The sequence below is a fragment of the Canis lupus genome, chromosome 9 (assembly GCF_011100685.1).
Source record: "Canis lupus familiaris isolate Mischka breed German Shepherd chromosome 9, alternate assembly UU_Cfam_GSD_1.0, whole genome shotgun sequence".
NCBI classification, from domain to species: Eukaryota; Metazoa; Chordata; class Mammalia; order Carnivora; family Canidae; genus Canis; species Canis lupus.
In genome coordinates, this window is record NC_049230.1 from 33,028,077 (window position 1) to 33,044,975 (window position 16,899).

The window sequence follows — 16,899 nt, forward strand, 5'->3', positions numbered from 1 at the left end:
ATTCCAGGACCCCAGGATCATGCTCTGAGGACCTGAGCCGAAGGCAGCCGCCCAACCGCTGAGGTACCCAGACGTCCCTCAACCTATAAATATTCCTAATTCCATCCTAGAGTTTAAATGAATAAATAGGCTCTTGTCCAAAAATTCTTTTGCCATTTTTTCCAGATACATTCTTTATTCTATTTTTCCATTTCATCTAATCCTTCCACTTCATTTATCCCAGTGTCAAAATATTGCCTAAAAAGTGATCTTAAAGAACCACAAAATCATATAATGTAAAATCCCATGTTTGGAAAAGAGAGTTCTATAATTTGTTAAATTTTCTCACCTTCTTTAAGTAGACAACAATTTAAATGCAAACAATACTTTGGTTCTGTTCATATCACAAAATTAAAATCTGAGGCTGGATATTGAAATAAATCATATTTAATAACATTTTAACCTATGTCCAAGAGCTATAGCAAGAGCCGCCCTTTTATAAAATGAATATTAAGCAATAATATTTCATAGTTCTATGGAATAAGACACTAGAATGCCACAGTAAAAAAGTACAGCCCTTTAGGCTCTCTCTTCACCATGGGGAATGAGCAATTAACCTATGAAAATCTATGGCCCCAGTCAGTTCATAAATTTGATACATAAAGAATAGGCTATGAATGAATTATAGGCAAAATTCACAGTGTAAAAGCCTAAGAAACTGTGTCTGAAAAGCTTGGTGGGTGAATAAAGAACAAATGTTGAATTAAAAAGTTTTCAAAATAAAATTATGTGTAGACAAGACCAAAGGAGGCAATTTTACACCTTGTGTCCATTTTGTAACATAGTCCTCTCCATTTTGGGGTTAGCAATAGAGTGCTACACGTGGTATAAAGCCAGCCGTAACATTCAAGCTTGATTGAATTTTAAAAGTGATATGATGATCAAATATGTTCCAAAGACATTCTAGAATCTCAGGGTGCTGCTGACCATTGTAACCTCCTTAAAATTGTATGGCAACAGATGGTAACTAGACTTATTGTGGTGATCACTTTGTAATGTATACAATATCAAATTATTATGTTGTACAGTTGAAATTAATGTTATATACCAATTTTACCTCAATAAAAAAAAATCAACCTCCTCAGTGTTCACTTCAAATTTAAACAGGATATGAAGTCCGATCCTTGGGTCAATTAAATATAAGTCTATATATTTAATCTATCAAAAAATGGGCCCCAGAATACATCACTTGCAAAGAATGGCCTTATTACATGAATCTAAAAAGACAATGTAATATCAGCATTAAAAATAAGCAGATGATCTTCTAAAACATGGAATTTTATATGTTTCTTCTTTAGTATAAATTAAGAATTTGTTTTAGAAGGCCAATAAGGCAATACCCTTAAAAGATAAACAAAACTAAACAGCAGAAGCTCTTGTATTTGATTTGAGAGACAAAAAAGAAGAAAGGCATATTTTGGACAGATGGAAAGTGAAATATAATAAATTATCCTTACCTGCATTAATTTTCCTTCTGCGGGAGTTATTTCAGCAACACCAGCAAAAACACCTTCCAAAGTGAGATTCAGTTTTCCTGTGGGGTCCATTTTCAAGGGGATCACTCTGATAATAGCTTTCTGCTCTGCTGATCTTTCAGACTCCACCGCTGCTGCCAATACCAGTCCTGTGCGTCCAAAGCCTGCCTGCAGGGTAGCCATCAGCAGCCAGGGCCAGAGGGCAGCCAGCTGCAGCTGGTGGCTACCACTCATGCTACCAGCTGCAGCAATGCACTTCGGCCATACATACTGCTTCCACTAGCTAATACCAAATGCAGGTTCTCAGATCCAGACAAATGGGAGGAAAAGACAATTTATGCTTTGGTTTCTGAAAGCCAAGTCGTAGTTTTGGCTCTTCCTTTTTCTAAAATAAATTCCCAAGAACAGGTGGCATTCCTGATCTGTCAGGGAAGAAGAGGGTGTTTTCAGCCCACTTCTGCTGCAGATATGTCATTTTCTCCCATCTTCACTATGATTTGTAAAGATATCACCACTTCTCTTTGGAATTTCCAACTTTGCTTGAAGTTGAATGTCACATCCTGAATTATTATTATGTCAATTCACTTGGTGCTGGTCTTCCATATGCATCAAGTTGCTGAACCGCTAAACCCAATGTTAATGAACAAAACAAGGCAAAGTAAACAACTAAAGCCAAGCATTGCAGAGGAGAATGAAAAAAGCCAGCTTGGAAAATGAAGAGATGGTCCTTCCTAAGCCACAAAATTGTCAATGGTAAAGGAGAGATTTTTTTTTTTTAATGGAGGAGAGGGTACGATACTTCAGGCCACACTTCGAGAGATGTCCAAAGATGCTATGACATGTATTCAAAAGTTTTCACATTAAACTTTTTTTAGTGTAGCCAGAGTTCTAGGCCCATTGAATTTATACTTTTCATGAAGTTAAATATACTATCATTTTAATGTTCTACCTAAATTTGTCTATAAATTAGATGCCAATTTATATGTCTTCACATATTACAGGATAATCCTGAGTATCATTGCCTTTTCCAACTTTCAAAATCATAAGAGTATTTGAAAAAGTTAGCTTTCCAATTATTTTTCCAGTTAAAATTGATATTTCTATCTTTATTTTCCGTTCTATCTTAGGGATTCCAGCTTTTACTCTCCTGCTTGAGAATGCCAAGCACTTTGATTTCCCATGAGATGCTTTTGGAAACTACTTTATTATCCAGATCTTGTAATCTGTAATTTTCTACGTTCTTAGGTAAAACAAAGGACTATTCCTAACACGTTTTCAAATTCTTTGAGGGGGTGGGGAATAAAAGATAGGGGGAGTAGGGAGGTGATTAGTCTACAGGCTCTAAGTAGAACATCCTGAAAAAGTAAAAATAAGCCTGAGTAGAGCAGATCTGTGCTATTTCTAGGCACACTTGAGAATTTAGGTCTTTGTACAAACAAAATCTTAGTTCTAAGATATTAAAATGTGTACCCTTCAGGAAATAAAAATGCACTTCAACCACAAAGCCCACTGTGTTCAGAGGTCAAGTTAAAAAAAAAACAAAAAACTTATAAAGTCTTCGGAATAAGTGGTGAAAAGCCAAGCAATTGAACATGAACCTGTTATATAGATCCTTCTCTTTTGCTGAGGCAGAGGGAGAAAAATAAGAATTTCAAAAGAAATCTGCAAACCTGTTGTGCTGTCGGGCCCACCGGAATCCACGGGGGTGAAACAAATTCAATTATGCTTTTATAGGTCCTGCTCAAAAAAGGTTTCAACTGCTTAACCAAGTACAGCTCATTCTTCCACCTTCTTACTCTGCAACCAGATCAAGGGCCCCACACTGCAGGTAGGTGCCGAGAAATTCCGCAGCCTGAAAAAATAATCCATGCAGGTCAAAGGCAAACATTTACTCCAGGCTTAGAGCTACTGTTCCCAAGAACTCTAAAAGCACTTATAAAGGATCCAAAATCATTTTTGAAATCTCCTTTCTAACAAAAGTTCTTTTTCTCCCCGAACAGCATATAAAATGATCAAATCCTGAGAGAGAAAAGAAGCAAAGTAGCAAATACATCAGCAACAATTCACTACCAGGAACACAGAAAATCCCAGAGGGAGAAAGCAGTGTCTCTGAATCATGGATGGGCTTGGAAAGTTCGGAAAGATTCGAGTGCTTCCCTTCCAGAAAGACAATTCTGGATCAACTCCCTAGAGGAGGAAGCCTGTGGTTTGTAATTGGTGTTCTAGCTCGACTCCCTCCCCTGGGACTGCAATCACGCTCTCTACCTGCTGACACAAAGTGAGGGTGGAGCAGCTAGAGGCAACCACCCGCTCCTCTCCCCAGCCCGCCCCTCCTCCTGGCTGGCTAAGGCGAGGGCTTGAGTGCACGCACACTTACAGAGCCAGACACGTTCTTTTCCTCTCCGCTCTCTCAGCTCCCCTACTCCCTCTATTGAGCCACAGTCAAACTGCATCCAATTCAATGCTCAATCATTTTCTCTGGGTAAGCAAGCTGTTTGATACATGTCAAACAGGTATCTAGGCAGTAGAACACACCCAAGAGAACATAAACGGTGGTATAATGAAATAAAGGGAATGAAATAATAAAAACCCAGAACATGAAAGAGTGGATTCAAGATTTTGCAAATATGAGTTCAGAGGGATTTCTGCTCTTTTTGGATTTTAGCGTCTATGAATGGCACAAAGCTAGAATAAAGTGATCCAGTGCTATAGTACTTATTGCTGTCTCATGTATGCTACCCCGGCAAGAACCCTGTCCATTTTGTACATAGTTTTTCTTCAGCTTTTACTTATTTAAATTCAGGAGCTCTTTTCTAAACTGTGCCTGTATAGAGCAGGTTGATATCAGAGGTCTAGAACCTGTTATTTTCTTCTCATGCCTTTGGAAAGTGAAATAATACTATAGATCACACCTATGTGTGTGATCTTTTAGAGCTTTTAGAGCAGGTTGATATCAGAGGTCTAGAACCTGTTATTTTCTTCTCATGCCTGAAAGTGAAATAATACTATAGATCACACCTATGCCCTCAATGTAAGATTGCAAGTAAGTCTATGTCATTAATACAAGCAAAGGTATAAAATATATATGCTTAATGGGAAGCATGTAGGCAAAAAGGAAACCAATTTTTGGCTAACTACCACAATCATGAACTATAACCCTTTTAGTTACTTTGTCATTAGAATGCAACAGTTTCTAATATATGTTTCTAAAATTTGAATTTTCAAATTTACCAGATTATATTTGACTGTCCATTTCATTTCTGACCTATTGACATCTCTCCAAACTGTACAAATGCACGACAGTGTGAATGTGGTTAACACTACTGAACTGTATACTTAAACTGTTTTTACACTTAAATTTTTAAAATTGTGGTAAGAAGCATGTAAGATTAAAAAATGTTTTATTTATACAAGTGAAAATACACAAACTGATCATCTGTAAAATGTGGATAGCAATAATTGCATTGTAGGTTGGAAACTAAAACTTAACTGACATAATGCCTCCAAAAGCAAAAAAGTATGAGTGCTTTCTTCACCTTGAGCATAAGAAGATATATGGCAATAGTTTTGGCATTTTAGGCCTAATAACTGATATAGAGCAGAAAAATATGCTCTAAAACAAATCTTTAATTTAGCACTTAATTTAGCACTTTCTCTTTACTGGTTGGACCTTAAGAACACGATACAAGTATAGACATTTACAGCTCTTTTCTTTTTTTTTACAGCCCTTTTCAAAAGAATTTTTCTAAATCTTCTATGGTTTTATATTTCTTATTGTATGTATACTGTATAATAGTATAGCATAAATAATGCAAAATATACATTGCCATATATTTGATATATGCAAAAACATTTTTAAACAAAAAGTGACTAAGGGACTTTGCCTCACCTACTCCTGCTTGAAACTTTCAAAGGAGTTGAAAGACCTAAACCTAAGAGTTAATACACACATTCAGTTAGAAGGAAGAAAATGCAGATGCGGTTGCCCTTTCTTGAGGAAACTCCCAAGATCTAGGAATGATGGTAATATGTATCATGAACCTGGGTATCCCGTGAGATCCTCAAGATCAAACCAAACAGCCCTGTGAGGTTTATTTTATTGATATACTGTGCTTACTAGGTCACCAGAATTGACAAGCAAGAGAAATTATTCTCTGGCTTATCCCTCAGGAGTTGATATACCACAGCTTCCACAGAGGTGTCATAAAGATGTCATTACTATGGTAATGAAATGCCCATCTCATTGACATCTACTATCTAATCTTACCCATGAGAAAGATCATCCTTCAGGATCTATTTCCACATCTGATTGACTAAAGTTACTGAAGACTACTCATCCTTTTCCTTAAAAAACAAAAAAACAAAACAAAACAAAAAAACAGGTTTCTATAAACATTGTCCAAGAATTGTCCTTATCCCTAACAGCATTTTAAAGATTCAATCTCTATTCAATTGCCAATGGGAAAAAAAAAGCCAGGACTAACTTTTTTTAAGTTAGATTCTTTGAAAAACAATACATTCTCTTTTAAATTTTGCTATTGGGGATCCCTGGGTGGCTCAGCAGTTTAGCGCCTGCCTTTGGCCCAGGGCGTGATCCTGTAGTCCCGGGATCAAGTCCCAAGTCCCGGGATCAAGTCCCACGTCGGGATCAAGTCCCACGTCAGGCTCCCAGCATGGAGCCTGCTTCTCCCTCTGCCTGTGTCTCTGCCTCTCTCTCTCTCTCTCTCTATGTCTACCATGAATAAATAAATAAAATCTTTAAAAAATAAATTTTGCTATTATTAATAATAGTCATGATGACTGAGGTTTCTATTGATCACCAATAAAACAGTAAAAACAAGCAAGACAAGTTGTTGAAACACTCACTTTATTGTTGACTGATTGAAATTTATCATACTTAAGGTGCTGAAATACTGAGGTGCTAGTCAGAAACCTTGTTAGTAGATGTCAGACCCTACTGGCTAATTCACACAAAGAATTTATTCGATCTTTTGCCATTTTTCCCAAGTCAGTGATGATAGCTTTAGTTGATAGGTAGCAGGCATGTGAGTATAGCAGGAGATCCAGCTCCTTGGTCTGTTGTGTTCATATATAAAAAAGTTTGGAAAGCTGATAAAGGTATTTCATTCATTAAGCCTTAAAACCACTGAAACCAAATCCATGTCAAGGTTTCTGTTTGACACACATTCCTCAAAAGATATTATCTCTTTCAAAATATACAAAGCCAAAAGGCATATTAAGGGAAGGAATGTCACCTACACAGTTTATCAGCTTTGCGACATGACAGAAAAAAGGCGCAATTCCTTCATTTGGAAATTGGGTCTCCTCTTCACATACTCTGTCAAAATACATAGTGTGGCTAAAAGATGGAAGAGTCTTAATAATTTGTTTATCTTTTAAACCTTGCTAATAAAGATGAATAAATGCCCATCACATGGACATCAACTAGTCTAATCAGATGGACCAAACAGGTCACTTTTCAGAACCTATTTTCATATCTGAACTGAGTCACTGTAGACCAATACAGAACTCATTCTTTTCCAAAAAACTACTATCTCTGTAAAACTTCTACAGTTTGACATCATTGGGAAGGCACAATGCAATTTAAGAAATGAATTGTTACACTCACAAAGAGTAGCATAGTATTTATGTCATATCACTAAGTGCCTTTTCTTTTTAGTTTCATATTCCTAGGCTTTCCTTTTGTTTCTGCAATTCTTATTAGAATAATTGAAACAGAATCCAATAAGAAAGTTCTAGCCAGTTTAAAAGACTTTAAAATCATAAAGTTTCTTGCTGTCATTGGATGGGCAAGTAAGGGATCAACCACATAAAGTGGACACCCCAGATACCTCTCCTAAAAACCGGTCCCACAATACTATTTAATTCAGAATCCTATAGAGGGGATAAAATTAAAATGTTATGGTCTATCCCACTATCCAAAATTCTCTCAGAAGCTTAAACCAGACATAAACTATTAAAAATGCCAGAGGTACAGCTTCTGGTAAATGACTACTAATCAGTTTTTCCCAAAATTTGCACACAATATCTCATATAGATGAGAATTTATATGTATTGAATATAAAAATCTAAAGTAAGAAAACAGTGTTAAATCGCTAAATGTTTTTGTTCACACATTTTCCCCTTCAAAATAAGTATTTTACACATGCATCCTTTATCCTTCTATCCTTCAGTATTAATAAAAATATAAAGTTTTAAACCTTTTAAATCTACCAGCATTTATAAATATAATGAACAAATTAAATACTTTTCTTTAGAAGACATTTAAATAAGTGATATATAACAAAACCTTCTTACCATTTATGATAATGTATCATTAAAATTAAAGAAAGATACGAAAATAGAAGAATGCTCCCATTAATATAAAAGAATCAGGGGCTGTTAAGTGTGATGGATGGTCCAAGTCTGGATGCCTTGCTTTTGAAACAGAATGCTGGGTTAGGAAGTAAGAGCATTTCCTGGTTAATCACTTAGAAAATTAGCTCTTTCTGAAGAGTTTCTTCCCTGGAATTCCTGACCCATTTAGATCTGTGATCTTGGTGACCTCACATGCCTTTGTTTCTCACACAATCTTCTCTACAAGGATCACACTGTGACTTGAACCAGAGAGACTGAACTCCCCCTGGAGTTGTGCTGATTACAGTTTGAGAGTGGCAAAATGGCAAATCAGCACACACATACAGATTATTCTTCAGTACCATAGATGCAGCAGTTTTTTTAGATGCTTCTTGACTGTAACAGAAGTCCAGGACTTTTCATTTGAAAGGGATCTGGGCAGCAAAAAAAAAAAAAAAAAAAAAAAAAAGACTGCTAGATGTTTAGTAGTTTGTCAAGGTAAATAATCTGAACTGAACAGCTGCAGCAAATAAAAAAGTCCCAATTCTCAATTAACAAAATTCTCAATTAACAAAACAAAAATACTTTTCCTTAACAGAACTGAAAAAATCCCAACAGTGTGTCATGTGCAAGGCTAATCTGCTTCCAGCTACAGCTAGTGCACAATGTCACATTTGTCATCCATTCCTCACTCTTTTAATTCTTCCTCCTTTGGAAAGTGCTCCTGCTTGCAGGCCACGTCCACCAGCAGATGGAGATCTAAAATGAAAGAAGGTTTGTTTACTCACTCTTAGCCTCTAGGACTATAGAATTCAATAGATAAGTCTTCAGACAAGAAGAACAAGTTGCTCATGTTTAAATGTAGAATTGGTTCTCAAACTATATTATCTCATCAGAGTCTCAGTTTTCGGTCATCCCTGTAACTCTAAAGCACACAGATGCAGGCCAATTGTTAACCGAGTAAGACCAACAAAGTATACAGTTTCTTTCTTTTCAGTGATGTGTCTGAGCCTCTTTTCATTTCAACTACCTTTTATTTTAAATGAAAAATTAAGAAGTGTCAAAGGGATCAAAGTGAAATATACACACATAAATCAAAATTCATTCCTTTGATACTATAAGGATGAGTGGGTGGGTGGCTTGTGGGAATTGAAAAAGTGGTGCCTTCAGAAATACAATGTTAGGGCAGGACCGGTGGCTCAACGGTTTAGCGCCGCCTTCAGCCCAGGACCTGAGTCTGGAGACCCGGGATCGAGTCCCACATCGGGCTCCTTGCATGGAGCCTGCTTCTCTCTCTGCCTGTGTCTCTGCCTCTCTCTGTGTGTCTCTCATGAATAAATAAATAAAATCTTAAAAAAAAAAAAAAGAAATACAACATTAAAATGAGTAATCACTATTTTTCCAAAGTTGATTTACTCCATAAAATTTCCACTTACTGAAAACACAGCTGATCTCTTGTAGAAACACCTATCTGAACTGTCTGTAGAAAAGAAACACCCTTCATTGTAGTCAAGAGACAGAGGGTTCACTAAAAATGGAAAGAACTAGGGATGCCTAGGTGGTGTACTTGATTAAGTGTCAGACTCTTGGTTTCAGCTCAGGTTGTGATCTCAGGATCATGACCTCAGGGCTCTACCTCAGGCTCTGAGCTCAGTGCAGTCTGCTTGGGTTTCTCTCTCCCCCTCCCGTTGCCCCTCCCCACCCCAAATAAAAACATAAATCTTAAAAAAAAAAAAAAAACCCATAAATCTTAGAAAAAAAGAAAAGAATGGAAAGAACTAAAAAGTGAACTCTCAGCTCAGGTACTAGATTTTGCAATACAAAAAACTAAGACCATGTATAGAAGTAGAGCTACGGGGCCTTAGTAACACTGGCAGAAGTAAAAAGATCCTAATGTGGCTTCTAGACTCGAGCTAATTAATTAGTTTTCAACTTCTAGAGCAACATACGTACTTCTAGTTTATAACTTCTAGACCACGGAACCCTTTTCAGTTTGTTTTGCAGTTTACAATTTTGCTGTAGAACCATTTGGGAATTAAACTAAACTATATAGCATGACTCCTTTATTTAATTCTAGTCACAAGACTAGAATCATTACATTTATTTATTTATTTATCATTACATTTCTAGAACACAGCTTCTGTGGGACTGACCCACAGAGTGGGCAAGAGAGCTGATTCAATAAAATAATTCTACCACCACATTTGAGAAAATCCAGAAAGCATACAGAATAATAACTAATTTTTGCATAACTTGTAAGAGGCAGACCAGTCATTAGGGGCAGGTGAACTCATCTGGTGAACTGCACTACAATCTATCCATAAAGAACAAGCAATTTGGATGGCTGGGTGGCTCAGTCAGTTAAGCGCTTATCTGCCTTTGGCTCAAGTCATGATCCCAAGGTCTTGGGACTGAGCCCCACATTGAGCTCCCTATTCAGAGGGGAGCATGCTTCTCCCTGTCCCCCGCACCTCCTGCTCATGCTCTTGCTCTCAAATTAAAAAAAAAAAAATCTTAAAAAAAAAAAAGAGGGGGGATCTCTGGGTGGCGCAGCGGTTTGGCGCCTGCCTTTGGCCCAGGGCGTGATCCTGGAGACCCGGGATCGAATCCCACGTCGGGCTCCCGGTGCGTGGAGCCTGCTTCTCCCTCTGCCTGTGTCTCTGCCTCTCTCTCTCTCTCTCTCTCTGTGTGTGACTATCATGAATTTAAAAAAAAAATAAAAATAAAAAGAGGGGATCCCTGGGTGGTTCAGTGGTTTAGTGCCTGCCTTTGGCCCAGGGCGTGATCCTGGAGTCCCGGGATTGAGTCCAATCCCTGCATGGAGCCTGCTTCTCCCTCTGCCTATGTCTCTGCTTTTCTCTCTCTGTATCTCTAATGAATAAATAAATAAAATCTTCTTAAAAAAGAATAAACAATTTATCCAGATGAGCCTCTTATAGAGGGAAAACATACCATCAATTTATCACTTAAGATTCATTTCTTGTACATCCATGATCATGGCAGCATTATTCACAATGGCCAAAAGATGTAAGCAGTCCAAGTATCCAAGGGCAGATGAATGGATTTAAAAATGTGGTATATACATACACTGAGATATTAGCCTTAAAAAATTACAAAATTAAAAAAATTACAAAATTTTGACACATGCTACAACATGGTTGAGCCTTGAAGATATGCTAATTGAAATGAGTCAGTCACAAAAAAATAAATACTGTATAATTCCACTTATACAAGTACTTAGAGCAGTCAGATTTATAGAGACAGAAAGTGGGCATAGTGGTTGCCACAGGCTGCAGGCTATTATGGGAATTATTGTATAATGGACACAGTTTCAGTTTAGGAAGATGAGAAAAGTTCTGGAGATGGATGGTGGTGATAATAGTGCAACAATGTGAATGTATTTAATGCCACTGAACTGTACAAAATGGTTAATGTGGTAAATTTTATTATGCATATTTTACCACAAAAGTGCTACTTTATAGTCTATATAATAACAAAATACAGTACTGTCTTATATTTATATAACATTTTTTTCAAGTAAAGTGTATTATTATAAAGTCATTTAATTAATCCTTAGGGATAAAATGATACCAGGAGCAAGAAGCTCTCCTCTAAGCTATATGGTTAATAAGTAAAGCCAGTGGTTTCTAAACCTTGTTGCACACTGGAATCACTGGGGATCTTTTAAAAAATACTGATGCCTAAGGCTCTTACCCTCCAACATTCTGATTTAATTGGTGTGAAGTGCTACCTAGGCATTAGGATCTCTAAAAGCTGACCGAAAGATGTAGGAGAAACACCTAATTATGAACATTCTTCAAATACCTCAGCTCCATATGAGAAGGAAGCACAGGCCATACGGTAATGGAACATGTGAAAGGTAAAGGCTAGTAAAGCCACTACAAATTTCACAAAGGGAGGCAGACTGAAGAATAGTAGCAATGAACTCTCTTTTTTCGGTGAATAAATGTCATTCATCATGCTTATTACGACTTTATCACATCGATATGTTCAAATCACGGACAAGAACACATCACAGACAGGAATGTTTAAAATAGCAATACCCTGCATGGCTCTATAACACCCTCAGAATGAGCTATGTAAAGTAATGTGAGCAACAAACCCTCTTAACCTTAATAGCTGGGCTTTAAATAGCATTTGGCACACAGCTTCTAATAATGAGCATCTAAACATAGTAATTTTATTAAAATGAGCTTCCTTCATTAACAAAGTTGCCAGTTGAGAAGAGTATAGTGACTAGGTGTGTCTGGGTGGCTCAGTTGGTTAAGCACCTGCCTTTGGCTCAGGTCATGATCCCCATCAAGCCCCATGTCAGGCTCTCTGCTGAGGGGGGTGGGGCCTGCTTCTCCCTCTCCCTCTGCCTCTGCCTGCTGCTCAACCTGCTTATGCTCTGTCAAATAAATAAACAAAATCTTTTTAAAAGTGTGGGGGCATAGAGACCAATTAGAATATGCAAAAATATAAACTAGCCTGGTGCTACTAGAGGTTTAGATGACTTCCTTTAGAAGAGAAGCTTGCATACTCATCAGAGAAGGTAAGTATTTGCGGATGACAGATGACGGACGGTAGCTCAGTTGGTTTGAGAGCTGAAAGGCCTTGAGGCCCTTTGCATTGCATCTACTTGTTGGGGAAAGTTCATTCCTATTGAGAGCACCCTCTAGGGCTTCAGAGTGATTATCTTAATGAAATCTCATCCAAAATCCAATAGCTACAAAGTGGGAAGATCGTTCTTTAGGAATGACAACAACTTTGCTTATAAACATTCCATTTCCTTCAACCAGAAAGTAAATATCCCATCAAAACAAGAATATAGATTCACCCTAAGATTAATACTTAAGTAAATGCAGTTTAGGGTGGTATTACAGAAATTGGAGGAGCATAAGTGAATCTAGTTTTCTTTACTTCTTGGTATTTTTGATCTAAACCATATTTCTTTAAGTTAACATGTGCTCAAAAAGCCTACGAACAGCATGGTAGTGACTGTAATTGACAATTTCCTTCTAACTAAATACAATCTATTGAAATCAAAACAGTCTGGATACTTAACTTGAAGTCTCTTATTTGAAAAAAATTCAAAGAAAGGTTAAAGTGTGAGAAGATGCTCCTACTTAAACAGGGCAGATACATTTTCTTTTTTTTTTCTTTTTTTTCTTTTTTTTTGGGGGGGGGCAGATACATTTTCAAAATAATTCAGTTATAGAAGGGCACTGAGAAGTTCTAGAATACAGGATGCCTCTGTTCAACGGGATATTAAACAACATAATGACATTCCAACAGTTAACGTTAGAATCATAGTGTTTTAGATTTTGGAACCAAAGGAGTCTTCAGAGGTGATTTCATGAAATTTCTTTATTTTCTATCATAAATAATGTATTGTAAGAGTTGAAACCTTATTGAGGGGAGATAATCCTAATGATAGTGACATTTGAAATGTAAGGGATACTTTAGGAAGTTTACATTTGGTTCCTATCATTACTACTTCAATCTTGGAGTTCAATATCAAAATAAAAAACATTTGGTCATCTAAACTGAACACTAGTTGATTTTGAGCCCTCCTCACAAGTACCTCCTTACTCTCTTAAAGGTTTCTCTGGTCATCAAGGATCAGAAGCAAAGAACAAGGACTTCCTAACACAGGTGCAATAATAGACTGAATGCTTATCTCCCCGAAGTTCATATGTTGAGACCTAACCCCAGTGTGACGATGTTAGAAAGCAGGAACTTTGGGAGGTCATTAGGTCATGAGAGTGGAACTTTATGAATGATATTAATGTCTTTGTAAAAGAGACCCCAGATGGCTCCCTCATCCATCTGCCATATGAGAGACAGCAAGAAGATGGCCCCCTATGATCAAGAACACAGGCTCTCACCAGACACTGAATTTATTATGCCTTAATCTTGGGCTTCCCAGCCTCCAGAACTGAGAAATAAGTTTCTGTTGTTTATAATAAGCTAGCTGCTCTATAGGATTTGTGGTATAGCAACCTAAACAGAATAAGATACACAGTAGGCAAAATTTTTCTGTAAAGTGCCAGGTAGTAAATATCTTGGGCTTTGTGGTCCATATGGCCTTAACTGCTCAACTTTGCTGTCATAGTGTGAAAGCAGTCACAGACAATATGTCAATGAACGGGTGTGGCTGTGTGTTCCAATTAAAATTTATTATAGACACTGAAATTGGAATTTCATATCATTTTTATGTGTCTGAACTATTCTTCTTTTGATTCCCCACCTCCTACCCCCAGCCATTCAAAATGTAAAAACCACGCTTAGCTTGCAGGCCATATAAAAACAGGAGTGTGCTAGATTGGTTCACAGGCCATAGTTTACTAAGTTGTAGCACTCACTAGGGCTATAATCCAGAGAGATTTAACTAAATTGGAAGATTTCATCAAATAGAATACTGCTATAATAGTTGTAAAAAAATGATCTTTCTCCAAAGAAGATATACAAATGGCCAAGAAGCATATGAAGAGATGTTCAACATCACTAATCATTAGAGAAATGCAATCAAAACAAAAATGAGATACCACTTCATACCTACTAGGATGGCTCTAACAATAATAAAAAGTGAAAAACAACAAGTGCTAATGAGGATATGGAAAAATGGGAACCCTATACATTGCTGTAGGGAATGTAAAATGCTGCAGCTATTATGGAAAATAATTTGGTCAATAGTTAGAATTACCATGTGACCCAGCAACTCCACTCCTAAGTATACACCCAAAAGACTTGTAAACAGATACTCAAATACATGTACACATATGTTCATAGCACTATTCTCAATAACCAAAAGGTAGAAACAGCCCAAACGTCCATCAGCTGATGAATGGATAAATGAAATGTGAAATATATATATGATGTAATATTACTTCACCATAAAAAGAAAACTGATTCAAATTCTACAATGTGGATGAACCTTGAAAAGATTATGCTAAGTGAAATAAGCCAGACACAAAAGGTGATATACTGCATGATTTCATTTCTATGAAATATCCCAGAAGAGGTAAATCCATAGAGATAGAACACAGATTGGTGGCTGCCAAGGGCTTGGGGGAGGAAGCAATAGGAGTAACTGCTTAGTGAATATGGGGTTTTCTTTTAGAGTGATGAAAAATGTTTGGGAACTAGAAAGAGGTAGAGGTTGCACATCACTGTCAATATACTAAAGCCACTGAACTTTGCGCTTTAAAATGGTTAATTTTATGTTTTGTGAATTTTATCTAAAAATGTATATTTTCCTATTAATTTAAAATAATCAGACAAAAAGACAGGGAAAGCAGAAAATGGCTACAAAAAATAAAATTCATAATCAAACATATCTCAGTTTGATTGAATTAAAATATTGTATTTATTTATTCATGAGAGACACAGAGAGAGAGGCAGAGACACAGGCAGAGGGAGAAGCAGGCTCCCTACAGGGAGCCTGATATGGAACTCAATCCCAGGACTCCAGGATCACAACCTGAGCTGAAGGCAGATGCTCAACCACTGAGCCACCCAGGTGCCCCTATATCTCAATTTTAAATGTCAGAGCATAATAACAAGATATGAAATGGCATCTTAGCAAGACACACAATTCTAGGTTCCAGAAGAAAAGAACTATAGAAGACACTATTTGTATGTCCCTAGTGTACCCAGCATGGTACCAAGCCCATGGCAGTTGTTCAAATAAGTACTTGTTAAAAGAAACCTGAGGTGTGGTTTGACTCCTCATGTGTTCAAAACTTATCTTTTGGTGGTTAATTAAAAGATTGCTCAGAGAGACAGAAAGTAAAATAGTAGTTTCTAGTGGTGGGATGGGGGGATACGGAGTTATTGTTTAATGAGTACAGAGTTTCAGTTTTGCAAAATGAAAAGAGTTTTGGAGATGAATGGTGGTGATGGGAGCAGCACAATGTGAATGCCAGGGAACAATACACTTAAAAAATGGTAAAGATGGTAAACTGAAGGGCTATGTATATTTTACCATAATTTTTAATTGCTTTTTTCCAAGGATTTTTTTAAAAAGTAGATCAGTAAAAGTGGGGAAAAAGTGATTCATTCACTTAACAAACATTGAAGGCCACAGCTAACCTCTTGGTGTTGAGCTAGTCCTTGCCCTCATCAAGAGACAAGAAAAATAATAAATAGAAAATGCGAACTAGTGATAAGCACTATAAAAGAAAAACAAAAAGAGATAAAGAATAGAGATTGAAGGAGGGTAGGACATGGGGAATAGTGCTATTCAAGATAGCACGGTCAGGAAGATTTCTATGTTGAGCTGGCATCTGAGAAGAGAACTGAATGAAATAAAGGAACAAGCCATGTAAATATCTGGGTGAAGCATATTTCAGGCACAGAGAACAGCAAGTGTGAAGGCGAGAATGTGTTTGGTGTGTTCAAAGACTAGTGAAGAGACTTCTGGGGCTTGAATAGATGAGGAGGACACAAGGTGGTAGATGAGGTCAGAGCAGTTGCCAGGAGCCATATCATTGAGCATCTTGCAGACCACTATAAGGATTTTTAGATTTTATTCTAAATAAGATATAAAACCACTGGAAAAATTTAAACAGGGAAATAATTAATGTTTTAAAAGGATGACTGCTGTGAGAGGAAAAGGCTTTAGGGGCCAACAGTGGAGCAGGAAAACTGGTTAAGAAGCTACTGTAGTCATCTAGGTAAGAGATGGCAGTGCTCAGACCATGGTGATAGAATCCAAGGGTGTTAAGAAATGGTCAGATTCTAGACCTATACTGATTCTAAGCTGATAGAATTTGTTGATGGGGGTTGAATGTGAGAGAACAGAGTCAAGATTTTTGGCTGACTGGAGACTAGAAGTGCTATTTCCTAAAATAAGTAAAATTAGGGAAAGGGTGGAATATACTAAGTTTGGAACATATGGGACATGTCCTATGGAACATCTAAACAAAGATGTAGTATAGGCAATAAGGTATGCAAATCTGGAATTCAGAGAAAATTGAGATTTAAGATATAAATTTAGGAGTCATCACTACACAGATGATAA

At 37.1% G+C, this 16,899-nt stretch overlaps 2 protein-coding genes and 1 long non-coding RNA gene across 7 annotated transcripts in view; 1 reads left to right on the plus strand and 2 right to left on the minus strand.

Moving 5' to 3' along the window:
- Positions 1-3,791, minus strand: part of RNF43 (ring finger protein 43) — a 65,440-nt gene extending 61,649 nt beyond the window's left edge. For 2 of the 5 annotated variants that reach the window (XM_038547884.1, XM_038547882.1), the window contains exon 1: positions 1,497-3,791. In XM_038547884.1, the coding sequence (XP_038403812.1) occupies positions 1,497-1,748 (252 nt within the window). In that variant the 5' untranslated portion in view covers positions 1,749-3,791. The remainder of the gene's footprint in view (positions 1-1,496) is intronic. The other 3 variants (XM_038547888.1, XM_038547887.1, XM_038547883.1) reach the window with 2 other exon arrangements.
- On the plus strand, positions 952-4,309 carry LOC111097406. Its single transcript, XR_005364593.1, has 4 exons — positions 952-1,002; positions 2,642-2,759; positions 3,249-3,342; positions 3,515-4,309. It is a non-coding gene; the product is annotated as an uncharacterized LOC111097406 (long non-coding RNA).
- Positions 4,310-6,360: 2,051 nt separating this feature from the next.
- HSF5 (heat shock transcription factor 5) overlaps positions 6,361-16,899 on the minus strand; it is a 43,620-nt gene continuing 33,081 nt past the window's right edge. Inside the window, exon 6 of the mRNA XM_038547892.1 lies at positions 6,361-8,630. Within this exon, the coding sequence (XP_038403820.1) occupies positions 8,560-8,630 (71 nt within the window). The 3' untranslated portion in view covers positions 6,361-8,559. The remainder of the gene's footprint in view (positions 8,631-16,899) is intronic.